Source organism: Ranitomeya imitator, chromosome 3 (genome assembly GCF_032444005.1).
Source record: "Ranitomeya imitator isolate aRanImi1 chromosome 3, aRanImi1.pri, whole genome shotgun sequence".
Lineage (NCBI taxonomy): Eukaryota > Metazoa > Chordata > Amphibia > Anura > Dendrobatidae > Ranitomeya > Ranitomeya imitator.
The window spans coordinates 208917262-208945002 of NC_091284.1; the positions used below are offsets into that span (position 1 = coordinate 208917262).

Here is a 27741-nt window from a genome sequence, read left to right on the forward strand (position 1 = left end):
ATGGAGAAGATTTTTAATAAGAGGGAAATATGATCTTGAGACAGCCCCTTTAAGGGCAGTGTAAATAAAGAACTATAGATTTCACAAGCCAGTTAACTAGTTCAGGATCAGTGGACCTGATGGACATTTCCAGTGAAGCGACCATTATGGAGTGATATCGCTGCCAGCAGTGACTCCTGGGAGAGCTGGGCACCATGCAGGCAACCGGTTGTATACTCTAGAAGTAGCAATTCCTTTCCCAGATCCTGCGATTATTGGCCATCATTTCCAAATGTGGATCAATGATGAGCAAGAGTTGTTTTTTTTTTTTTTTGCAGTTTTTGCTTTGATTCCTGAGGAACAGAGAAATTGTAGGATTAGTTTCCACTGTTGGCTAAAGTCATATATACCCTGGGCAAGTAACCTGAAGATGTAGGTGGTAGCAGCACATCACTAGATCCATGGACTATCTAGGTTTTGTCTGACTTGGCTTTATTTCTAAACACCCCGGCACCAGCACAGGTTTATTTGTACTTTGTTAGGATTAATAACAGATACAATGAATAGAACATGCTGATTGAAGGACAAGCAGACCACACATTTGTACTGGTTTTGAAGGACGAGACTTTTTGAAGGTTCTTCAGATTTTGAAGACCTCATTTTGGACTTTTTGAACTTTATTGTTTTGGCCTCTAATTTTCTATAAAGAGTAAATCTAAAAAAAAAAACAACAACTCTTTTTGCTCTGTAGCCAAGTCATTAAACTTCCCAAAAACCGATACAAGCTTGGAGACCACTCAGCAAGGGGGATGGGATGCATTACTCTGTTAAAAACAAGTCTCTGGTCAAGACATCTGCTGTCTGTCTCGGCTTATTAGAAGCCCATTTAGACACACACAAAATCCTTTTATGCCTGCTTTTTAACAAGCGTGGCTATTCTTTTGGAAAATAAATCCAGGGGAGGCCAATTAGGGAAGCTTTTTACGCTAAAACCACAGTTTGTGTCGTGTTGAAGGGTCAGTCGCAGAGATTTGTAACAGATAATTATGGCCAAAACCAATTTTGATAAGAGGCCGATGAGACGAATACGAGCAATGAGAGGGCGTTTATAGTCTGAATGGTTTGGAATTATGTATGGGGGACACATCCTATTTAAACAGGTGTAGACGGAGTATCCAGCCTCACCGTCTGTTCAGCTCTTTTATGCAATTGTTTCAGTAGCAAAAAAAAAAAAAAAAACATTTTTTTTTACAATATATTTATTTTTTACATGCGGCAAAGGAGGTAAAACCAGTTCTTCATATCATCTGTAGAATCATTATCCTTTTATACCTGCGCCCAAGATAATGCTTTGAACAGTTCTATTAATTGTAGTCAGTGACTTTTCTAGCAGTACATAGGGTTGTAACACAATGTAATGTGTTCCTTTTATTGTAATTCTGTTTTACCAAGATCTCACGTTTTTTTTTTTTTATTCTCTTAAACTCCTGCTATTCTATTGTTAATGAGACTGCCACATAGAGGTACTCTTCTGCTTAAGGGAAATTATCGTAAGAAAATTAGATATTATTTAAATCGGGTGTTTTTTTTGCATTTTTTTATATCCCCCATCACAATCTGTTTTAAAAATAGAAATATTTCAATTTTAACATTGATCACCTGGGCTTTTTTTTTTTTTTAGACTAAATTTCTGCTGGTTTTAGGAAACAACACATGTACATAGCCACAATGTAAAGACTCTGACCTTATGTTTTGTATTGAAGCATCTTGACAGCATGTTCAAAGGTCATTATATGGAAAGGAGGGTCAAGGTCAGCTGTGGCATTTCCTATTGTGTTTAATGGGTTCTGTGTTTTCAGCTGTGTGTATAGGTAATAATAATCCTACCGCTGCTGAGGAGCTTTGCTCTAAATCAGGGATGTCAAACTCAAATACACAGAGGGTAACAATTAAAAACGTGAACAAAGTCGTGAGCTAACATTGACAAATATTAAAAAAAAAGTTACGATTGAGGAAGTTTCCTTATCACATATAACAATTAACCTTTTCATATGCATACAAAGTTAAAGGGGTTATCCCATGAGTAAAGTAAATTTTAATTAATAGGTCTTAGAATAAAATGGGATGTACTGGAACATTATATGATATGTAAGAGTAGTGAAATGCAAATGGTCTAATTTAAATATGTAAAGGATAAAAAATCCTTGAAATAATTAATACAGATAATAAATTATGATGCCAACAATAGTGCCTCCTAACCACAGTACCTTATGATACCCTCACAGTGAATTCCTCCACAGTACCCTCCACACCTATTGTATCATGATCCTACTATATCCCCTCAGCAAAAATGTTTGACCCTAACACCGTATGATGCCCCAAATGTGATCATTAGAACAGTAGATTGGGCCCCACATAGACCTATATACAATATAATGGAAGCCACATGGACCTTCATACAGTATAATGGAACCCGCATAGTCCTCCACACAGAATAAGGGGCCTCAAAGATTCCTCCATACAGCATAATTTCCCCACATAGTCCTCCATACAGCATAATGTCCTCACATAGTCCTCCATGTAGAATAATGGGCCCCACATAGTATAATGGCCCCACATAATCCACCCTATAATGTAATCCCCCCACATCCCGGATACAGTTGAAAGTGTGATGCTGGGTGGGGGTGGAAGGGCAGTGCTGGCGTTGTAGGCCAAATATATAAGCCCTGTCAGCCAGAGTTTGACATGTGTGCTCTAAACTGTTCCTGAAAAGACAGGAAATATGAGTGTGACGTAGCCCTTGTAGCCAGTGTGAAAATTGCTAATTTTGTGACATGAAAAGAAAATTGCCATTTGAAAAAAAAATACATGTAACGCAAAAACCTTATTTAAACAATAGATACTCTCTCTGATCATATCTTCTGCTAAGGCCATGTTCACATGTGATGTATTCCTTACACATTTCCTGGACATTGAAACCAAGCGGAGACTGGAGAACCTCCCTCACATGCAGATATGAGAGAATCATATGGTTTTTAATTTTTTGTGCCAGGGATTTAATTCAGATTTTGTCAGGGAAAAATCCACTGTAAAATCAGCATGGTAATACATATTTTATATGCAGTGCGGCATTTTTCCCCAGTATTCCATTATACCAATTTATAGAGGCCCAGTGTCCTGAATTTGCTGGCACTGTCCCTGTTTTTCAATATTTTTTTTTTTTTTTTCAGAAACAGTTCCTGCCAATTTGTGGCATTCTTGGCCACCAAAAGGGGGTGGGATTTACCCAAAAAGACCAATAGGAGAGCAGAGCTGGGTGAGGGAGTAAAGCATCCATAAGTTACCAACGCAAACATTGGTAGTTATGTCAATTACCGTAGCATGGCAGGGATGGAACATTTTAAATGTAGGTAGCACACCTCAGTAAAAAGCCTTTATCCGTGTGAGTGCCTACTTCCAATATACTTTTCCGTGGAGACAATAGAACTTTACCGCTCATTTAGACATCAGTGATTTTTCTCGTACATAAAAAAAGCCCATAGACTTGAACTCTGATCGAAATCGGACATGTCGCCGATCGACCACTTAATCCACCAAAATACCTGGATATGTGAACAGCCCCATTGACTGCAATAGGTACGTGGTATAGCCTCGCCGTGAAAAACACGGAAAGGACTCATGAATGATTAAAAACTGACATGTGAATGAGGCTTTCCATGCATATGTATCTATATAGAGGCAGGGGTGGAGGAGCACACAGACAAGGCTCTTTGGATAAAACGTTGCAACCATTGTCAGGCACTGTTAGGCTACGTTCACATTAGCGTTTTGCGTGTTTGCGTCGGGCGACGCAGCGGCGACGCATGCGTCATGCGCCCCTATATTTAACATGGGGGACGCATGGACATGCGTTGTGCTGCGTTGTGCGACGTATGCGTTTTTTTTGCCGCAAGCGTCGGGCGCTGAAAACGCAACAAGTTGCATTTTTCTTGTGTCCAAATTTCGGCAAAAAACGACGCATGCGTCGCAAAACGCAGCGTTTTTGCGTGCATTTTGGTGCGTTTTTATTTGCGTTGTGCGTTGCGTTGCCGACGCAGCGGCGCACAACGCAAATGTGAACGTAGCCTTAGAGCAGCAGTTTGAGCTCCAGAGCTGCTCTTCCTACACTAACAACTTAAGTGCTGTACACACGAACCTTTCCTGAATTCCGTGTTTTTTGTTGGTGCCAGTGGCCTCTTCCAGCTAAACCTAACAGACTGATAGTTGTGAGACATTCTGTGCTTTAACTATGACTTTAAGATCCATCTACAATGTCTGAGAAGTGGTGGATGGCCATTTATTATAACACTTTTAAAATTGTACGTAAACTGCAGCAACATATTTTGGCTCTCTGCATTTTTGAAAATAGGGCAAAGAGTAAGTTAAACGGAATCTATCTGGAGGTTTTTCCTATGGAATCTGAGAGCAGCATGGTGTAGGGGCAGACACCTTGATTCCAGCAACTTACTGGACTGCTTGGTTCATTTTTGATTGAATCTCTGTTTTCTCTACTGTTGATGTAGCAGTGGTCAGAATCATGAGTTGTGTATAGCCACCACTGATTTATAGCTTCCTGTGCATTGCTGCCAGTTAGTGGTACGCTACGTTTATGCCGCGGTGTAACGTAGTCCGTCTAACGGACTGCCAGAACGCAGCGTGAACCCAGCTTTAGGGTATGTGCACACGTCAGCAATTTCTTGCAGAAATTTCCTGACAAAAACCGGACATTTCTGCCAGAAATCCGCATGCGGGTTTTTTGCCTTTTTTTTCCACGTTTTTTATGCGTTTTTGACGCGTTTTTTTGTGCGGTTTTTTTTGGGGCGTTTTTTCCAAATGCATAGAATAGCGGGGAAAAAAAATCCACAAAATTAATTAACATGCTTTTTTTTACCGCAATGCGTTTTTTTGCGGAAAAAAAACGCATCATGTGCACACAAATTGCAGAATGCATTCTAAATGATAGGATGCATATGTCTGCGGTTTGTAATGCGTTTTTATAGCATTTTTATCGCGAAAAAGCATGAAAAAACGTGAAAAAACCTGAACGTGTGCACATACCCTAAATGTGACTGTTGCAGCAAATTTCTGGCTTCAGTGGTCACGTGCCATATGTGCAAATGTAAGGTGAACTGGGAGGTAGTTGGGGGTGAAGGGCTGCTGTTCTCGCACACCCTGCCATACAAGCAAATAATGTCCTGTCTATTGTGTGGTTTGTGTAAAGTGGATAACAGTCACTTTTGGTCCTGAAGACTCCCATTTTTTCCGCGATCCCAGTTCTAGATGTAACCGCACAGTCAATCACAGACTCTTGATCCATTGTCAACAATTTAGTTTTACTCAGCAGTTCAGTCTTAAGGTACCGTCACATTTAGCGACGCTGCAGCGATCCAGACAACGATCCCGATCGCTGCAGCGTCGCTGTTTGGTCGCTGGAGAGCTGTCATACAGACAGCTCTCCAGCGACCAACGATGCCGGTTCCCTGGTAACCAGGGTAAGCATCGGGTTACTAAGCGCAGGGCCGCGCTTAGTAACCCGATGTTTACCCTGGTTACCAGCGTAAACGTAAAAAAAACAAACACTACATACTTACCTTCCGGTGTCTGTCCCCCGTGCATCTCTGCACTGACTGTGAGCGCCGGCCGGAAAGCACAGCGGTGACGTCACCGCTTTGCTTTCCGGCCAGCCGGCCGGCGCTCACAGTGCAGAGAAGCACAGCGCCGGAGGACAGACAGCGGAAGGTAAGTATGTAGTGTTTTTTTTTTTTTACGTTTATGCTGCTAACCAGGGTAAACATCGGGTTACTAAGCGCGGCCCTGTGCTTAGTAACCCGATGTTTACCCTGGTTACCAGTGAAGACATCGCTGAATCGGCGTCACACATGCCGATTCAGCGATGTCTGCGGGAGATCCAGCGACGAAATAAAGTTCTGGACTTTCTGCACCGACCAACGATGGCACAGCAGGATCCTGATCGCTTCTGCCTGTCAAACGTAACGATATCGCTAGCCAGGACACTGCAACGTCACGGATCGCTAGCGATATCGTTGAGTGTGAAGGTACCTTAAGTCACGGATACAGCACTGTATGTTACATTGGTAACAGTTAGTGATGAGCGAATATACCCGGTACTCGAGATTTCCCGAGCATGCTCGGGTATCCTCCGAGTATTTTTTAGTGCTCGGAAATTGTTTTTATTTCCGCAGCTGAATGATTTACATCTGTTAGCCAGCATAAGTACATGTGGGGATTCCCTAGCAGCCAGGCAACCCCCACATGTACTTATGCTGGCTAAGAGATGTAAATCATTCAGCTGCGGCGATGAAAACAAAATCTCCTGAGCACTAAAAAATACTCGGACGACACCCGAGCGTGCTCGAGAAATCTCGAGTAATAAGTATATTCGCTCATCATTAGTAACCGTTGCTTCACGCCATCCCTTTTGCTGGCATTCCTTGCCCCTGGGATGTTTTTCCCGACACCACAGTTTCCCAGAATCCTGACCCAGTTCCTGTCTGTGAATCCCTGTCCGTTTTCCCCTTTATGGACAAAAGCAAGGCTTGCTCCTCCATACCTTTTTCAGGCTGTTGGCCCCTGACGTTACGGGATGGATCGCAGAAAGATGTCATGGCCGCTTTCATTCTGCGTTTTCCCTCCACTTTTTTAGCATCCACGTGACCTTCAGGCCTCTGGCTTTGAATCACTGCTTCAATAAATCTTACCTTCCTCAATCAACACTATCACCAACTCTATCTTAAATCCAGAAATACTTCCCTTATATTACCCGTGGCCCTCCCTAAGTGGGGCTGTTCCTATCTGTATTAACTATTATGGTACCTTACTTCCTGATCCTACAGTGCCCTCCACTGCACTTCCCAATCCTAAGTATACCTATCACTCTATCTTATCCTCATATCTGTGTCCTAATGTTACCATCTTATTGCAATGTCATAAGACACATTTGACTAATAAACATGAATCATCCACAATAAAACCGTTATCAAAATATAAAACTATTGTACAGCATTATTCACATTGCTACGGAATGCGTACCCATTTTATTAGGAAGAGATGAAGAGCATGCTTGTCCCTGACATACTCTTACACAAATGTCACCAATGATGCCAGTTTTCGGCAACACCAGTCATGGGAATGATGGAACAGTGTTGACAGCTCCGGAGTGGTAGGAAAACCAACGGTTTTGTATTGGTTATTCATTTATTATTTAAGATTAAGAGGGCATTGAAAGTGCATTGATGCCCATTACTTAGGTGATAAAATTCATCTTGTACTACATCTGACTTTTTTACATTGTATAGTTTGTGCTAGTGATATTCTTCCTGTTATGTTGTGGCCTAGTACTGTATCTTCATGTGAAGTCATGGCATACAGAGCCACAGTAGGGCCTCTTAGATTGTAGGTGCTTCATTACGGCTTCTAGCGCCTATCCAATGTAGTCATACAATGCTGACGTTTTTGTATCAGAAGTTGTCATCTTGTATCCAGCTAGAACGCCCAATGTTAGGCTTGTACTGCTTTATGCCTGCTAAGGGCTGTACAATTCCCTGCCCACCCAACGACATGGTTACAGTGCTAGCCTAGTAACATTGAAAATTAATTCCCCTTCAGACCTTGCCATTCATCCAAGACTTTGCAAAAACTTGTCTGTTTTTTGTATTCCCTCTTACTACATTATTCATTGCCCTAGTTTTACGGAAAAGAGCTCTCTCAAATGAGGATTTCTTGACCTTTTTTTGGTTTTCATCTTGGTCCTGAATTTCATCGTCCCTCTGGACACAATTCTTTGTGTGAAGTTGTATTTTTGTTCTATCTTGCTGTTGAATAGTCCAGACCAGTCATTAGTGATCCATAACATGATCTGTATGTTTGTTTTTTGCTTTCTCGCTTAAGGTACAACTCGGTCGCCAAGAGATGGAGAAGTCCCTGGTGTTGATTATAATTTTATCACTGTGGATCAATTTAAAGTCTTAGAAGATAGCGGGGTGCTGCTGGAGAGTGGAACCTATGATGGTAAGTGTATGCCGGTGCTGACCTTTTCATGCCATATAAATGTATGATCATTGCCTTCAAGAGTCACCTTATTGTGACCGGATAAATGTAAAGAGCAATATGCAATCACCTACTGAGTAATGCCAAAGACATGCCCTGTTGGATGGAGCAATGGCCACCACTTCATTGTCTGTAAACCTGTTGTAGACAGGTGAGCTATCTCTGACCGTGAATGGAAGAGTAGCACGTTTGGCCAACTCTTCATTACAGAGGGGAATGTCCAGGCCCTGTTCTAGGACAAGGTGCTAATTCCAGTTTTGGACAGCGATGACTTGCTGAGTGAGATATCGCCTGATGAACAGGCGAAACATGGGTTGTGGTGTCTGCTTACGTGCTCCCTCTCAGCTTACCTAATCAGGTCTACAGGTATCTGCTTTACTACTGATTGACTTCCATTGTAATTATGGGAATTCCCAGCTTGTTTTCCCACTTTGAGGGCAAGGTTTTGCTATTTGTCTTGTGGGGTTTGTCTTATATTTACTATAGTCTATCATGTATTAATAAGTTATTTATATTATGAGCTACGTTTTCTAATTTTTTTAAGCTACCTTATTATGATATAAATATGCTGCTTGTTTATTTTATAGTTTACGAACTGCCAGTATAGATATTTTTTAGGTAATCTGCCTTGCTAACTTAGTAGAAACTCTGTTATTATCACTGGAGGTCCAAGCTCTGTCTTCATAATCCAGAGAATGAAGATCTGCAGCCCCCTGTCCCCCTTCAGTTTGTCCCTTACTGCAGTGTAGCACCACTGAGGCTAAAAGTACTGCCTTGAGTTTTTCACTTAGAGGTTCCAGGCCACCATGGAAAAAAAACTGAAGACGTAGCGCTGCAGCCCCTAAATTCTTAGGTTCAAGAAGGTAAGACCAGCAGCGATCATAAAGTGATGACTTATGCTAGTGATAGGTCATCATTTACCAAAAATGGGAATAATGCTTTTGATGCCTCTCCTTGAATCTTTATATTTACTTATGGTATTTTTGCATTGACACATATTGCCGTCTTCAAACTTTGAGAAAATATTAACTGTGAAGATCTATTTAGTCTAATGACACAAACGTTCAGCCTGAGGGCAGACATATTATTGGTGCAACCTGTGCCCCTGTACAGATGCCCAAGGGGCAAAGTGTAAGTCCACCTCCAAATCAGATAGAATTGTCTATTATGATCATCTATTGGACTGCAAAAGATCCATATGCTATTCTTGCACAGGGGTGTGTCTTCTGTCAGTGCTGCTCAACAAACATCTCCCAAAATATTGGAGGGCGTAGGTTATTGTGAGAAACCTCTGGTGATCTTGAGCTTCATACGGATTGGCAATTTCAAAAATCTGTTCTGGCCACTTTATGGGCAGTTCAGTGTAGGCTACTTTCACACTTGCGTTTTTAGCAATCCGTTGCAGTCCGTCGTTTTGGGCAAAAAACGGATCCTGCAAATGTGCCCGCAGGATGCGTTTTTTGCCCATTGACTTGTATTAGCGACGGATAGCCACATGTCACGTCCGTCGTTTTTTCTACTGTGCATGCGTGGCTGAAACTCTGCTCCTTCCTCCCCGGACTTCAGAATGGGCAGCGGATGTGTTGAAAAACTGCATCCGCTGCCCACGTTGTGCAGAAATTTCACAACGTGCGTCAGTACGTCGGCCCGACGCATAGCGACGGACCCGTACCGACGCAAGTGTGAAAGTAGCCTAAGAAAAGAGGTTAATGAAACCAACTTATGACATGCAGGATTAGGGGATGCCATTATGACCAAACGTGATAATCCAGGAAAAAGGGGGTAAATTCCAGCTACTTCAAAATTCTAAACTTTATTTAAAAAGATTAAAGGGAAGGTGCCACCAGTTTTCTTGTATTTTGTTTTTTGTGTGAAATTAAGCTTAAAATAGTAATTAAAATGTATTAATGCAATGTTTGCACTGTTTGCAAACATTTCTATATGAAAAATATTATATATTTTTCTACAAATATACATATTTACCACTAGGGGGAGCATTTTCCGTTTTAGACCTCAAGCAGCTATAGTAAGATTTAGCAGCTCTGCCCCAGGGATATTAGACCACCCAAAAGGGGAGGGAAATGGTGATGTCAGCAGTTACTGCTCCAACAGTAAGAATGAAGAGCAGCATCACAGGGCAGAGCCATTTTGTGTGTGACTGCCCTGTGACCTGCTGTCACCAGCAGTTACTGCATCAGAGTGACAGCTCGTATATGTGACAGCTCGTATATATATGCAGCATGTATGTAGCATGTATGTAGCATGTATGTTGTATGTAGCATGTATGTAGCATGCATGTAGCATGTATGTATGGAGTATATATGGAGTATGTATGGAGTATTTTTTTTTTTTTTCATTCAACACATTAGCCGGATGATGGGACTATTACTGTCCCATAATTGGCTAATGTGTCAATCACTGTCATTGTAGCAGGCATCGTCCGATGGGACTTGTAGTCCCATCGGACGATGCTTGCACACACGCATAGAGACCCCCCCCCCCACGCCGCACAGAAACCCCCCCACGCCGCACAGAGACCCCCCCCACGCCGCACAGAGACCCCCCCCACGCCGCACAGAGACCCCCCCACGCCGCACAGAGACCCCCCCACGCCGCACAGAGACCCCCCCACGCCGCACAGAGACCCCCCACGCCGCACAGAGATCCCCCCCACGCCGCACAGAGACCCCCCCACACCGCACAGAGAGGGAGAGCGACACAGGGGGAGAGTGCAGTTTACCGGAGATCACTGGGACTGTGTGCAAGTGGGGAGGCGGAGACAGAGCAGAGGGAAGCACACAGGGCAGCGTGTGAGAGCAGAAGATGTCTGCCCAGAACCTGCAGTGCCTGGAGTACAGAGGAGCAGTCAGTGCTTCTGTCCTGCGATAGAGCGCAAGTGGAGCTCAACAAATAGCACTGGACTATAATAAAATGGCAGCTAGTCACACCTACAGCAGTGAGTTGTGCAGCCCACAGAGGCGTGCCCAGCTCACTGCTAATGCTGCTGCAATGTTACAGATAGGGTCCGAGCCGGTCTATTATCTCCTATGTCCATGGGGTGCTGTAATCTGACACTGATAGTGACGTGCTACTGCTGCAAGATGTCAGCCCCCAGTTCCTTCTTTCTACTCTTATAACACACGGAATCTGTTTTACATGCATTCAAATCTGGGTTATAACAGCATGTTATGCTACATTACATTGATTAATTAATGATCTACAAACGCGGTACCTTCCCTTTAAAAATGGATTCCTGTCACAATCTAATGGCAGCGCGTTTCGAACGCACTCCGGCACAGAAAAAAACGCCAGAGTGTGTTCGAAACTCGTTGCCATTTGATTGTGACGTGGAATCCGTTTTTAAGCTTTGGAAATAAAGTTTGGAATTTTTAAGGAGCTGAAACTTGCCTACTTTTTTTTCCAAGGCTATGAACTGTGCATATGTGTGGCCATCACATGAACAGGATATACAGTGGCATGTAAATGTCTAGGCACCCCTACTCAAAATGACTGTTATTGTGAATGGTTAAGCAAGATGAATATGAAATGATCTCTAAAAAGCCCATAGTTAAAGATGACACATTTCCTGTGTATTTTAGGAAAAACAAATATTTATTTTCATCTTTTCCATTTTAAAATTACAAAAAGGAAAATGGGCCAATGCAAAGGTATGGGCACCCTTTGAGATTTGTGTGCTCAGATAACCTTGACCAAGGTTTCAGACCTTAATAAGCCTCTTAGGGTTATGGCTTGTTCACAGTCACTGTTAGGAAAAGCCAGATGATGCAAATTTCCCAATTTTATGAAAACCCAGCCTCCTCTAACCTTGTGCCAAAAAATAGCAGCCATGGGTTCTTCTAAGTATCTATCTAGCACTCTGAAAATAGAAGACGCCCACAAAGCAGGAGAAGATAGCAAAGCGTTTTCAAGTTGCCCTTTTCTCAGTTCGAAATGTAATTAAGAAATGGCAGTTAACAAGAACAGTTGAGATCAAGATAAGATCTGGAAGACCAAGCAAAATTTCAGTGAGATTTGCTCATAGGATTTCTAGAGAAGCAAATCAGAATCCCTGCTTGACGGCAAAAAACCTTCGGAAAGATTTAGCAGACTCTGGAGTTTTGGTACATTGTTCTACTGTTCAGAGACCCCTGTACAAATATGGCCTTCATCGAACAGTCATCAGAAGAAAACGTCTCCTGCTTCTTCACCATAAAATTCATCATCAGAAATATGCAACAGAACATCTAAACAAGCCTGATGCATTTTAGCACAGGACCGATGGGGTTAAAATAGAACTCTTTGGCCGCAATCATTAAAAGTATATGTTGAAAAAAAAGGGCACAAATTTTTAGGAAAAAACATCTCTCCAACCATTAAGCATGGGAATGGATCAATCATGTTTTGGGGTTTTGTTGCAGCCAACGTCACAGGGAACATTTCACTGATAGAGAGAAGAATGGATTCAATTAAATTTCAATACATTTTTGATGCAAACGTAACGCCATCTGTAAATAAAAGCTGAAGTTGCAAAGAAAATGGCTTTTACAAATGGAAAATTATCCTGAACACGTCAAAATCCACAATAGACTGCCTCAAAAGGTGCAAGCTGAAGGTTTTACCATTGCCCTCACAGTCCCATGATCTGAACATCATTGAAAATCTGTGGCTGTACCTCATAATAGCAGTGCATGCAAGACCACCCAGGAATCTCAGAAAACTGGAAGAATTTTTCATGAACAATGGATGAAAATCCCTCAAACAGGAATTGAAAGACTCTTGGCTGGCTCCAAAAAGCATTTACAAACTTTGATACTTTCAAAAGGGGGTGCTACTATGTACCATGCAGGGTGCCCAAGCTTTTGCATCGGCCTATTTTCATTTTTATAATTTTTAAAATGCAAATGCTGAAAAAAATAAATAAATAAATATATATATATATATATATATATATATATATATATATATATATATATATATATACTAGCTGAAGAGCCCGGCGTTGCCTGGGCATAGTAAATATCTGTGGTTAGTTATAGCACGTCACTTCTCTTATTTTCCCATCACGCCTCCCATTTTCCCAATCACATCTTTAATTTTCCCCGTCACATCTCTCATTTTCTCCCTCACACCTCTCATTTTCTCCCTCACTCCTCTCATTCCCGCCTAACACTTGTCATTTCGACCTCACATCTGTCATTTTCCGATCACTACACTATTTTCCCTCACTCCTCTCATTTTGCACTCACACCTTTTCATTTTCACCTCACACCTCTCATTTTCACCTCAGTATATACATGTTTGTCATCTCCCTTATATATAGTATACACCAGTATGTCATCTCCTGTATATAGTATATACCTGTGTCATCTCCTGTATATAGTATATACCTGTATATAGTATATACCTGTATGTCATCTCCCCTGTATATAGTATATACCTGCTGTGTGTCATCTCCCCTATATATAGTATATACCTGTATGTCATCTCCTATATATAGTATATACCTGTGTCATCTCCTCCTATATATAGTATATACCTGTATGTCATCTCCTCCTATATATAGTATATACCTGTATGTCATCTCCTATATATAGTATATACCTGTATGTCATCTCCTCCTGTATATAGTATATACCTGTGTCATCTCCCCTGTATATAGTATATATCTGTGTGTCATCTTCTATATATAGCATATACCTGTATGTCATCTCCTCCTGTATATAGTATATACCTGTAGGTAATCTGCTCCTGTATATAGTATATACCTGTGTGTCATCTCCTCCAGTATATAGTATATACCTGTATGTCATCTCCTCCTGTATATAGTATGTACCTGTACGTCATCTCCTCCTGTATATAGTATATATCTGTGTGTCATCTCCCCTGTATATAGTATATACCTGTGTGATCTCCTGTATTAGACCTCGTTAACACGTTATTTGCTCAGTATTTTTACCTCAGTATTTGTAAGATAAATTGGCAGCCTGATAAATCCCCAGCCAACAGGAAGCCCTCCCCCTGGCAGTATATATTAGCTCACACATACACATAATAGACAGGTCATGTGACTGACAGCTGCCGTATTTCCTATATGGTACATTTGTTGCTCTTGTAGTTTGTCTGCTTATTAATCAGATTTTTATTTTTGAAGGATAATACCAGACTTGTGTGTGTTTTAGGGCGAGTTTCGTTTGTCAAGTTGTGTGTGTTGAGTTGCGTGTGGCGACATGCATGTAGAGACTTTGTGAGATGAGTTTTGTGTGGCAACATGCGTGTAGCAACTTTTTGTGTGTCGAGTTGCATGTGACAGGTTAGTGTAGCAAGTTGTGTGCATCAAGTTTTGCGCATGGCGAGTTTTGCGCGTGGCGAGTTTTATGTGTGGTGCCTTTTGAGTATGTGCAAGTTTTGTGTGAGGCAACTTTTGCATGTGTTGCAAATTTTGTGCATGTGGCAATTATTCCGCGTGTGCAAGTTTTGCGTGTGGCAAGTTTTCCATGAGGTGAGTTTTGCACTTGTGGCGAGTTTTGTGTGAGCCTAGTTTTTGCACGTGGCAAGTCTTGCGCGTGGTGAGTTTTGAGCGGCGACTTTTGTGTTTCGACTTTTATGTGGCGAGGTTCGTGTATGTGTGGTGAAATGTGTGCTGAGGGTGGTATATGTGTTCAAGCACGTGGTAGTGTGTGGCGCATTTTGTGTGTGTTCATATCCCCATGTGTGGTGAGTATCTCATGTCGGGGCCCCACCTTAGCAACTGTACGGTATATACTCTTTGGCGCCATCCCTCTCATTCTTTAAGTCCCCCTTGTTCACATCTGGCAGCTGTCAATTTGCCTCCAACACTTTTCCTTTCACTTTTCCCCATTATGTAGATAGGGGAAAAATAGTTTGGTGAATTGGAAAGCGCGGGGTTAAAATTTCACCTCACAACGTAGCCTATGACGCTCTCAGGGTCCAGACGTGTGACTGTGCAAAATTTTGTGGCTGTAGCTGCGACGGTGCAGATGCCAATCCCGGACATACATACACACACACACATACACACATTCAGCTTTATATAGTAGATATATATATATATATATATATATATATATATATATATATATATATATATATATATATATATATATATATATATATATATATATATATATTTATTTGCCTAAAATACAAAGGAAATGTGTCATCTTTCACTATAGGCCTTTAAGGCCGGGTGCCCAAGATCCAGAACTAGCAGTGTTTTGGACCCAGTGTATGTTCGCTGCGTCTGTTGAACGTAGATAAATCTGCATGTGTTCAGTGAACCATTTGGATTTACCTCATCTAGTACATTCTACTCATGTAATTTCTCTTGCGGAGACTAGCGTCTCCAAAAAAGAAATAGACATGCTGCGGTCGGGAAACAAGCGCCGCAAGTCAGTCTCCACCGGTGATACACAGGCGTCTGTGAACACATAATGGACATAAGATTTCTACATATCCCATCCACTATGCTGTAACATCTGGCCGCAGCAGGTTTGATGCTGCATAAGGGTCAAACCCGCAGCAGTTCCTGATCGTGGCCACGTACCCTTCGAGATTATTTAATCTTCAACTTGCTTAACTGTTCACAATAACAATAATTATGACCAGTGGTGCCCAAACATTTGCATCCACTGTATTATCTAAACCCTCCTATTTAACCCCTTCCTGTCCTGTGACACAGCGTATGCGTCATGAAAGTCGGTGCCAATCCGACCTGTGACGCATATGCTGTGTCACAGAATGATCGCGTCCCTGCAGATCGGGTGAAAGGGTTAACTCCCATTTCACCCGATCGGCAGGGACAGGGGGAGTGATAGTTTAGCCCAGGGAGGGTGGCTTCACCCCCCCGTGGCTACGATCGCTCTGATTGGCTGTTGAAAGTGAAACTGCCAATCAGAGCGATTTGTAATATTTCACCTAAAAAACTGGTGAAATATTACAATCCAGCCATGGCCGATGCTGCAATATCATCGGCCATGGCTGGAAACACTTTTGTGCCCCCAGCCCTCCGATCTGTGCTCCGCTCCCCTGTCCTCCTGTCCGCGCCCCCGTGCTCCAATCCACCCCCCCTGCACACCGATGCACCCGCCCGCACACCGATGCACCCGCCCGCACACCGATCCACCCCCCCGCACACCGATCCACCCGCCTGCACACCGATCCACCCCCCCATGCTCCGATCCACCCTCCCCCGTGCTCCGACGCCCCCCCTGTGCCCTGATCTCCCCCCCTTATACTTACCGAGCCTCCCGGGGTCCGTCCGTCTTCTTTCCTGGGCGCCGCCATGTTCCAAAATGGCGGGCGCATGCGCAGTGCGCTTGCCGAATCTGCCGGCCGGCAGATTCGTTCCAATGTGAAGTTTGATCACTGTGATAGGTTTTATCACAGTGATCAAAATAAAAAAAAACAGTAAATGACCCCCCCCCCCCTTTGTCCCCCATAGGTAGGGACAATAATAAAATAAAGAATTTTTTTTTTTCCACTAAGGTTGGAGTTAGAACTAGGGGTAGGGTTAGGGTTAGGGTAGGGTTGGGGTTAGGGGTAGGGTTAGGGTTAGGGTACGGCATGTGCACACGTATTCTGGTCCTCTGCGGATTTTTCCGCAGCGGATTTGATAAATCCGCAGTGCTAAACCGCTGTGGATTTATCGCGTATTTACCGCGGTTTTTCTGCGCATTTCACTGCGGTTTTACAACTGCGATTTTCTATTGGAGCAGTTGTAAAACCGCTGCGGAATCCGCAGAAAGAAGTGACATGCTGCGGAATGTAAACCCCTGCGTTTCCGTGCAGTTTTTCCGCAGCATGTGTACAGCGATTTTTGTTTCCCATAGGTTTACATTGAAATGGAAACTCATGGGAAACTGCTGCGGATCCGCAGCGTTTTCCGCAGCGTGTGCACATACCTTTAGAATTAGGCTATGTGCACACGGTGCGGATTTGGCTGCGGATTCGCAGCAGTGTTCCATCAGGTTTACAGTACCATGTAAACATATGGAAAACCAAATCCGCTGTGCCCATGGTGCGGAAAATACCGCGCGGAAATGCTGCGTTGTATTTTCCGCAGCATGTCAATTCTTTGTGCGGATTCTGCAGCGTTTTACACCTGATCCTCAATAGGAATCCGCAGGTGAAATCTGCACAAAAAACACTGGAAATCCGCGGTAAATCCGCAGGTAAAACGTAGTGCCTTTTACCCGCGGATTCTTCAAAAATGGTGCGGAAAAATCTCACACGAATCCGCAACGTGGGCACATAGCCTTAGGGTTAGGGTTGGAATTTGGGTTGTGGTTAGGGGTGTGTTGGGGTTAGGGTTGTGGTTAGGGTTACGGCTACAGTTGGGATTACGGTTAGGGGTGTGTTGGGGTTAGTGTTGGAGGTTGAATTGAGGGGTTTCCACTGTTTAGGCACATCAGGGGGTCTCCAAACGCAACATGGCGCCACCATTGATTCCAGCCAATCTTTTATTCAAAAAGTCAAATGGTGCTCCCTCACTTCCGAGCCCCGACGTGTGCCCAAACAGTGGTTTACCCCCACATATTGGGTACCAGCATAGTCAGGACAAACTGCGCAACAATTACTGGGGTCCAATTTCTCCTGTTACCCTTGAGAAAATTAAAAATTGCTTGCTAAAACATCATTTTTGAGGAAAGAAAAATGATTTTTTATTTTCACGGCTCTGCGTTGTAAACGTCTGTGAAGCACTTGGGGGTTCAAAGTGCTCACCACATATCTAGATAAGTTCCTTGGGGGGTCTAGTTTCCAAAATGGGGTCACTTGTGGGGGGGTTTCTACTGTTTAGGCAAACCAGGGGCTCTGCAAACGCAACGTGACGCCCGCAGACCATTCCATCAAAGTCTGCATTTCAAAAATCACTACTTCCCATCTGAGCCCCGACGTGTGCCCAAACAGTGGTTTATCCCCACACATGGGGTATCAGCGTACTCAGGAGAAACTGGACAACAACTTTTGTGGTCCAATTTCTCCTGTAACCCTTGGGAAAATAAAAAATTCTGGGCTAAAAAATTATTTTTGAGGAATGAAAACGTTTTTATTATTTTCACGGCTCTGCGTTATAAACTTCTGTGAAGCACTTGGGGGTTGAAAGTGCTCACCACATATCTAGATTAGTTCCTTTCGGGGGCTAGTTTCCAAAATGGGGTCACTTGTGGGGGGTTTCTACTGTTTAGCCACATCAGGGGCTCTGCAAACGTAACATGACGCCCGCAGAGCATTCCATCAAAGTCTGCATTTCAAAACTTCACTACTTCACTTCCCCCGGCATGTGCCCAAACAGTAGTTTACCCCCACATATGGGGGATCACCGTACTCAGGAGAAACTGGAAAACAAATATTGGGGTCAAATTTCTCCTGTTACCCTTGGGAAAATAAAAAATTGAGGGCTAAAAAATCATTTTTGAGAAAAGAAATTTTTTTTTTTTCATGGCTCTGTGTTATAAACTTCTGTGAAGCACTTGAGGGTTCAAAGTGCTCACCACACATCTACATTAGTTCCTTTGGGGGTCTAGCTTCCAAAATGGGGTCATTTGTGGGGGATCTCCAATGTTTAGGCACACAGGGGCTCTCCAAACGCGACATGGTGTCCGCTAATGATTGGAGCTAATTTTCCATTTAAAAAGCCAAATGGCGTGCCTTCCCTTCCGAGCCCTGCAGTGCGCCCAAACAGTGGTTTACCCCCACATATGGGGTATCTGCGTACTGAAGACAAACTGGAAAACAACATTTATGGTCCAATTTCTCCTATTACCGTTGGCAAAATAGGAAATTCCAGGCTAAAAAATCATTTTTGAGGAAAGAAAAATTATTTTTTATTTTCATGGCTCTGCGTTATAAACTTCTGTGAAGCACCTGGGGGTTTAAAGTGCTCAGTATGCATCTAGATAAGTTCCTTGGGGCATCTAGTTTCCAAAATGGGGTCACTTGTGGGGGAGCTCCATTGCATAGGCACACAGGGGCTCTCCAAACGCGACATGGTGTCCGCTAACAGTTGGAGCTAATTTTCAATTCAAAAAGTCAAAAGGCGCGCCTTCCCTTCCGAGCCCTGCCGTGTGCTCAAACAGTGGTTTACCCCCACATATGAGGTATCGGCGTGCTCGGGAGAAATTGCCCAACAAATTTTAGGATCCATTTTATCCTGTTGCCCATGTGAAAATGAAAAAATTGAGGCTAAAATAATTTTTTTGTGGAAAAAAAAAGTACTTTTTCATTTTTACGGATCAATTTGTGAAGCACCTGGGGGTTTAAAGTGCTCACTATGCATCTAGATAAGTTCCTTGGGGCATCTAGTTTCCAAAATGGGGTCACTTGTGGGGAGCTCCAATTTTTAGGCACACGGGGGCTCTCCAAATGTGACATGGTGTCCGCTAAAGATTGGAGCCAATTTTTCATTCAAAAAGTCAAATGGCGCTCCTTCCCTTCCAAGCCCTGCCGTGCGCCCAAACAGTGGTTTATCCCCACATATGAGGTATCGGCATACTCAGGACAAATTGGACAACAACTATCGTGGTTCAGTTTCTCCTTTTACCATTGGGAAAATAAAAAAATTGTTGCTGAAAGATCATTTTTGTGACTAAAAAGTTAAATGTTCATTGTTTCCTTCCATGTTGCTTCTGCTGCTGTGAAGCACCTGAAGGGTTAATAAACTTCTTGAATGTGGTTTTGAGTACCTTGAGGGATGCAGTTTTTAGAATGGTGTCACTTTTGGGTATTTTCAGCCATATAGACCCCTCAATCTGACTTCAAATGTGAGGTGGTCCCTAAAAAAAATGGTTTTGTATATTTCGTTGTAAAAATGAGAAATCGCTGGTCAAATTTTAACCCTTATAACTTCCTAGCAAAAAAAAAATTTGTTTCCAAAATTGTGCTGATGTAAAGTATACATGTGGGAAATGTTATTTATTAACTATTTTGTGTCACATAACACTCTGGTTTAACAGAATAAAAATTCAAAATGTGAAAATTGCAAAATTTTCGAAATTTTCGCCAAATTTCCGTTTTTATCACAAATAAACACAGAATTTATTGACCTAAATTTACCACGAACATGAAGCCCAATATGTCACGAAAAAACAATCTCAGAACCGCTAGGATCCGTTGAAGCGTTCCTGAGTTATTACCTCATAAAGGGACACTGGTCAGAATTGCAAAAAACGGCAAGGTCTTTAAGGTCAAAAATAGGCTGGGTCATGAAGGGGTTAATGAGAAAGCAGTATAGAATATTGTAAAACTTGTGCAAACAATTTGCTTAATCTTTAGTACCTCTTTAAATAGTAGAGTTCACATGTACATTCCATGGCGAACATCGAAGTGAAGGTGCACAGGTAAACTAAGGAGTGGACATGTACCAAGGGGGTTGAGTTGCCTCTTAAATAACAGCTGTCTGTACAGTGTAGAAAATTATGGGCATGTGGCCCCAGGGGATAAATAATAGCTTGTATAGGACAAGGAACAATGGATCGGATTAGAGGCCCTGTGACCCATCTGCATCTCAAGCTGTAACTCAAAGGTGATTGAAGAGGATTTAGAAGTAGCCGGGATGATGCTGAGAGGTCAGAAATGTAATTATGAGTCACATCCACTTTACCCATGAAGTAATCAGCCATGACCTGTTGCGAGTGAACAAGATAAAAGGGATACTCATTTGTAGATCAAGCCGGGGGAATGAATTAGACGGGAGAGGCAATAGCAATTGGATTTGCTCCTGTTAAGTTTAGTGTTTTTGTGTGGTTTTGTAATCCACAAAGGAGACTTTCAACAGAAGGGAGGGGAATCAGCGGAGACAACAGGGTTTGTTCTGGTAATGTTTAGAGCTATTTGTATGGGTAAACTAAAATCTTGTGTGGGCGTTTAGATAAGGTCAGAAGTTTGAGGGATTTGCTCTGCAATCATCGCTTTCCCATCCACCGCACAACTAATAGATTTGTTGAGAGCCACACAAGCTGGAGACGCTGGATGCATTATTTTTCTCCAATATTGCAGTGAACTGGAGAAAACAAACCGCGTGAGCATTGCTATATTCCCAGAGTATTAGTGTGGCCTAGTTCAGATGTGCACTGTTGAGATTTGGAGTCATATTTGTCTATGGTAATCCGGATATTGTAGAACGAACCCGAGGACTAAAAAAAAAAGATATAATCTCTAAAAACTTGTACCCAACAATGTATGTTTTGGATGTTTATTAAAACACAATTCCCCATAACACAATTTGGTCTTATACATAATATATATATAATGTGTGTGTGTGCCAATATACAGTGCCTACAAGTAGTATTCAACCCCCTGCAGATTTAGCAGGTTTACACATTTGGAATTAACTTGGCATTGTGACATTTGAACTGTAGATCAGCCTGGAAGTGTGAAATGCACTGCAGCAAAAAAGAATGTTATTTCTTTGTTTATTTTTTTTTTTTTTAAATTGTGAAAAGTCTTTTCAGAGGGTCATTTATTATTCAACCCCTCAACCCACCAGAATTCGGTTTGGTTCCCCTAAAGTATTAAGAAGTAGTTCAGGCACAAAGAACAATGAGCTTCACATGTTTGGATTAATTATCTCTTTTTCCAGCCTTTTCTGACTATTTAAGACCCTCCCCAAACTTGTGAACAGCACTCATACATGGTCAACATGGGAATGACAAAGGAGCATTCCAAGGCCATCAGAGACAAGATCGTGGAGGGTCACAAGGCTGGCAAGGGGTACAAAACCCTTTCTAAGGAGTTGGGCCTACCTGTCTCCACTTTTAGGAGCATCATCCGGAAGTGGAAGGCTTATGGAACTACTGTTAGCCTTCCACGGCCTGGACAGCCTTTGAAAGTTTCCTCCCGTGCCGAGGCCAGGCTTGTCCGAAGAGTCAAGGCTAACCCAAGGACAACAAGGAAGGAGCTCCGGGAAGATCTCATGGCAGTGGGGACATTAAATACCATAAGTAACGTACTCCACCGCAATGGTCTCCGTTCCAGACGAGCCCATAAGGTACCTTTACTTTCAAAGCGTCATGTCAAGGCTCGTCTACAGTTTGCTCATGATCACTTGGAGGACTCTGAGACTGACTGGTTCAAGGTTCTCTGGTCTGATGAGACCAAGATCGAGATCTTTGGTGCCAACCACACACGTGACGTTTGGAGACTGGATGGCACTGCATACAACCCCAAGAATACCATCCCTACAGTCAGGCATGGTGGTGGCAGCATCATGCTGTGGGGCTGTTTCTCAGCCAAGGGGCCTGGCCATCTGGTCCGCATCCATGGGAAGATGGATAGCACGGCCTACCTGGAGATTTTGGCCAAGAACCTCCGCTCCTCCATCAAGGATCTTAAGATGGGTCGTCATTTCATCTTCCAACAAGACAACGACCCAAAGCACACAGCCAAGAAAACCAAGGCCTGGTTCAAGATGCAAAAAATCAAGGTGTTGCAGTGGCCTAGTCAGTCTCCTGACCTTAACCCAATTGAAAACTTGTGGAAGGAGCTCAAGATTATAGTCCACATGAGACACCCAAAGAACCTAGATAACTTGGAGAAGATCTGCATGGAGCAGTGGGCCAAGATAACTCCAGAGACCTGTGCCGGCCTGATCAGGTCTTATAAAAGATGATTATTAGCTGTAATTGCAAACAAAGGTTATTCCACAAAATATTAAACCTAGGGGTTGAATAATAATTGACCCACACTTTTATGTTTAAAATTTATAAAAATTTAACTGAGCAACAAAACTTTTTGGTTTGCAAGATTTATGCATCTGTTAATAAATCCTGCTCTTGTTTGAAGTTTGAAGGCTCTATCTTATTTACATCTTATTAAACCTGCTAAATCTGCAGGGGGTTGAATACTACTTGTAGGCATTGTAAGTCCTTTGTTAACCTTCCTCCTTTTTGCACATATCAACACCCTAATGATGCCCCTCGAGGCTCGATTTGCCTCCCTGGCGCAGGTGCAGTCACTGTTCTGTGTGTAGAGAGCGGCGGCTATAGCCGCTCCCCCGCCACTGACTGATAACCGTCTGTAATGATGAGTGAGGTGTCAGTCCATGCTGGGGGGCAGTTACAGACTCCATTCTCGATATACAGAGCGGTAACTGAAACTGCGCTGGTGTGCCGCCTCCATGGCTGAAACCCAAACGCATCCAGGAGGAATAAAGTTAGCGGGGGCTAAGTGTGGGAGCTGGGTAAGTTCAGAATGCTGTTAGCCTGCAGATTTACCCAATATTTTCAGGTTTATACGTTTTTTTTTCACCTGACTACTTCCCTTTAAAGGGAATGTATAATGCTTCTAATATTAATTGTATTATTTAGAGTTAAAGGGTTGTGCAAGATCCGAAAAACGTAATCAAAACACTTCAGGAATTATGTCCTACCCTGCATTAGGGTCTTGCCAAATATTTCTAATTTTAAACATTGAAAGAAATGAAGTGTATGATTTTTGTTTACTGGTTGATTTTAATTGCAGAAGAGACAAAATTACAGTATCCAAGGTTCCAAAATTAACCTCCTCCCATCTCCTAAAATCTATGTGCATGTTTGCAGTTACCTAATTTCCACTGAGATAATGCTCTGTTCTTGGTGCCAAGTCTTGGATTGCATTCGCTTACTGCTCATTTTTATAGCAATAATACTATATTTCATGTTGTTGGATTTTTTTTTTAATTAGAATTTTTTATTATGTTTGTAACTGCTGGAAGTTATAACGAAAGACTGATGAAAAAAATATTTTTTTTCCCTGGCAAACCGCTTATAAGCTGCATGTTTTGGCATATATTGATATGTAAATAACAATATCTGGATTGGTTTCAATGTTCTTGTGCGCTAGAAAAAAGTGAAGATATTTTTTATTTTTGCATTTACAAGCGATATGATTGTGTATATTTATATACATTTTCATTTACATTTTACATTTATATACAATCCATTCGTTTTCTATGCATAATAAATACAGATGCCGTTTCACCAACGTTCCAATGCTGCCTCCGGTTTTCTCCTTTGCTTCCCTTGGTTTTCTGTGCATTTTATTTCTTTTTGTGTGTTGAAGGTAAAACAAAAAAATATAAAACGATTAAAACAGAAAACTCCTTTAATCACTTGTAAAATTTATTACGAATCTTAACGTAAATGTACTTAATGGAAAGTTTTTTTTTTTTTTTTTTATGGCCTTTAAATATGTAGAAAATCAAAGGCTTATAATATGCCCTTGTGCCACTGTAATTCGGTAATCCCCTTTCCCAATCTTTGAAAACCCGTGTATAGTTGTACAGCTAAGGAATTTCCTTTGCCAATTTTCTGCTCAATTCCTTCTCTGGGTCAAAACTTGGAAATAAAGGACACGTTATTGGTGATTCTTTTACTTCAGTATTTGTAAGCCAAAACCAGGAGTGGAACAATTAGAGGAAAAGTATAATAGAAACATATGCTCCACTTCTGTATTTATCACCCACTCCTGGTTTTGGCTTACAAATACTGAGGTAAAAACTTGCCAAATAATCCACGTGGGCACATGGCCCTAGGATGACTTATGGCAACCTGACGTAGGATTTCAGAATACCTGTTCAGTATTAGTGATGAGCGAACGTGCTAGGATATGGTGGTACCGAGTGACTTCGGCGTGCTCAAAACATATGTTCAAGTTCCTGCGGCTATACTGTATGTCTCACGGCTGTTCCATAGCCGGAACACATGCACGGACTGTCTGTTTCTTAGGAGTCCTTGTATGTGTTGTGGCTGTCTAATAACCATGAGACATGCAGCCGAGGAGACTCAAACACATTTTTTGAGCACGCTGAAGTCACTCGGTTAGCACCCGCATATGCTCGGATAACACATTATCCAAGCACGTTCCCTCGTCACTATTCAGGATCCTCTAAGAAATTTGATGTCATTAGGTTTTCTGGTACATAATGTTAAGCATAAGGAGTGCATTTTTTATTTAGAAAATTAGTGACGTGTTCAAAACTTATTTTGCCCGCTCTGTGTGCATTGCTAGCACTATAATGTGCCCCAATCACATCGACCCCTTTCAGTATATTGAGCCCTGCTCCGCAGAACAGTCATATGCACCATCATAAGACCCCTATGTAGTAAAATAGTTACTCAATCTCCCTTCTATTAAATGCAAATATACCCCAGCAGTGTTATCCCTTCCAGCTCCAGAACATACATTTTGGTACCTTAGACAGATGAGGCACATGGAGACCCTCCCAACCCTCCTGTCCCCCAACACCCCCAATAAGTTCTGATATCTGGCTCACAGTGGTTTACTACCTTCTCTGACAATTATTCCTGAATCATCTTGTGTACAGACTGTGATAATTAATCATCTAAACCTTTATATCAAAGAGCTCTGCTTCTCTCTCTGTTCTCAGATAGGAAAGGGGGAAAACAGAGCATAAATAATAAAGCCAAACCGTGCCCAAAAGATACCTCGTATCGTCATCTTACATACTGTCATGCACACAAATGCAAGGGTTTTCCAATTTCAGGAAATCCCTGTCCTAAAACAAACTGTGCTCAACTCCATCCTACCTGGGTCCATTGCTGAGCTCCCGACGTCTGTTATTGTCTGCAGCACTGACATCACATAGACCATGCTGCAGCCAATCAGTGAACTTGGTGGTCCTCGAATTGACGCCACCGAACACTCGGAGGCATCGATTGGCTACAATGCTGTTGACTTGACTTAAGCGCTGCTGACAATAACAGACACTGGGAGCACCTTTGGAGACTCGATGTTGGACCCTGGAAGGGGGGGGGGGGTGAAGCTAGGTTTTGTTTTATTTTGTAAAACAAACTACAGCCGGTGAAGAGGATTTTTGTTAACCATTAAAAGGTATCATAACTACAATGTTATCATTTTGTTTTACCCCCTGAGAACATTCAGTCTCTTTTCAACCGGCTAAGGTAATGTGCCCACGATCAGGAACAGCAGCTCAACTGTGCCGCATCCAAAACGCTGCATTCTAGGATGCAAGCACAGTGGATGGGATTTATTGAAATCCCATGCCCACTGCTTCTATGTGACGCGGTGCAGGTTTACGAGCTACAGCATGTTTGTTATTTGCTAGTTTCCGCAACATAGTCCCACCCATAGCCATTCATTACTTCCAGTAAATCAGCATGGTTCAGTGAACACTTACGGATTTGCCTGCGTGATTATAACACAGTGAAAATACGCTGCGTCCAAAAACGCCAAATCCTGATCGTGGGAACAAAGCCAAACTCTGTGCCAAACCCTTTTTTTCTTTGGTCTCCTGCTATTAGCGGCCTGCGCAGGCACTGAGACCGTTTGTCAGCAGCGATCCACGTCACATACAAAACCATCCTATTACGCAACTACAGTCTTTCTGTCTGCGATGCCGCTACTAGCACTCGCAAGTTATTCTTAGAGCGTGGCTCAATGATCCCTGCTTTGCCGGGGTCCAGTCTTGGAACTGTGGTGACCACTCTTCCATCTGCTCTGGGGCTGTGTCAGTCAGGCACGGAGAGTAATGGCGTCTCCCACTAGCCTGTCCTGCAGACAGTGTGAGAGAGGCTTATACTCAGCTTGCATGCACATAGATTGTCAGGAGACACAATGCAGCAAAGCATTAAACTGCCCAAGATAGTCTGCAGGGGCTGGCCAGGGAGCAAAGGCCCCTCTGCCACCCAGCCTGCACCAGTGACCCCTCCACACGCAGTTACTTATAATTGTATGTCCTCCCCCAATTCATTATATTTATATACTCCCCATGTCGTGTCCACTCCCCATCCCCAATTCATTATATTTATATACTCGCCATTTCATGTCCTCTCATTCACCCACCCCATCCCCAATTAATTATATTTATATGCTCCCCATGTCATGTCCTCTCGCTCAACTCCCATCCCCAATTCATTATAATGTAATTTATGCTTCGACTATTGGTGGCAGGGGAGCTACAGTAACACTCTGTGGTCAATAAGCACCACCAACGGTGGCGAAAAAAATATGATGAGGGCAACCTAGTCTTGAGACCTGAGTAGAAGCCCACTTTGCCCTAATTAGAATTTGCCCCAGATCAGGATTTCCAGATACTCTTTTATTGGAATACATTTTGATTGAGTTATCAAACTGAGGGCAGCAGAAAGCAGCTTCTTCCCAAATGTGCCATAGCAAACCATTACCATGTTATATAAATTTACTGAGCATATCCAGTTTATCCACTGATGAAACTCAAAATGGGCTATTAAAAGAATAATCTGGGCAAAACTGATGCAATGTTATTCAATGTGCTGGGACCTGTAGGTGGCGGTGCTGGGACCTGTAGGTGGCGGTGCTGGACCTGTAGGTGGCGGGCTGGACTGGAGGTGGCGGTGAAGGGGACAGGATTTCCCTCCTCAGTGCTCTTTGAATCTCCTTTAGGCCCTGCAGTAGGCGTAACATGAATCCATTTTACTTTTTATTTTGTTTTTTTTTATTATTAGGAGAAGTGACCACAACATCCGATTATATTTTTATAGCTTCAAACCCTATGGAAGCCTTTATATCTGTACATTGAGTGCAGATTGAGTTTAATTTTTTCCAAACTTACCTCACTCTACACTGTTAAAAAATTAAAATAGGGAAACTGACAAAAGTTGCGGTAGTTGTTTTTTTCACTACTTCTGGAAACTTTTAATT

The 27741-nt window shown here is 42.5% G+C and overlaps 1 protein-coding gene across 3 annotated transcripts in view; it reads left to right on the plus strand.

Moving 5' to 3' along the window:
- The window catches only part of MAGI3 (membrane associated guanylate kinase, WW and PDZ domain containing 3), a 372638-nt gene that overhangs the window by 176238 nt on the left and 168659 nt on the right, over positions 1-27741 (plus strand). For all 3 annotated transcript variants that reach the window (XM_069761755.1, XM_069761757.1, XM_069761756.1), the window contains exon 3: positions 7927-8046. In XM_069761755.1, the coding sequence (XP_069617856.1) occupies positions 7927-8046 (120 nt within the window). The remainder of the gene's footprint in view (positions 1-7926; positions 8047-27741) is intronic.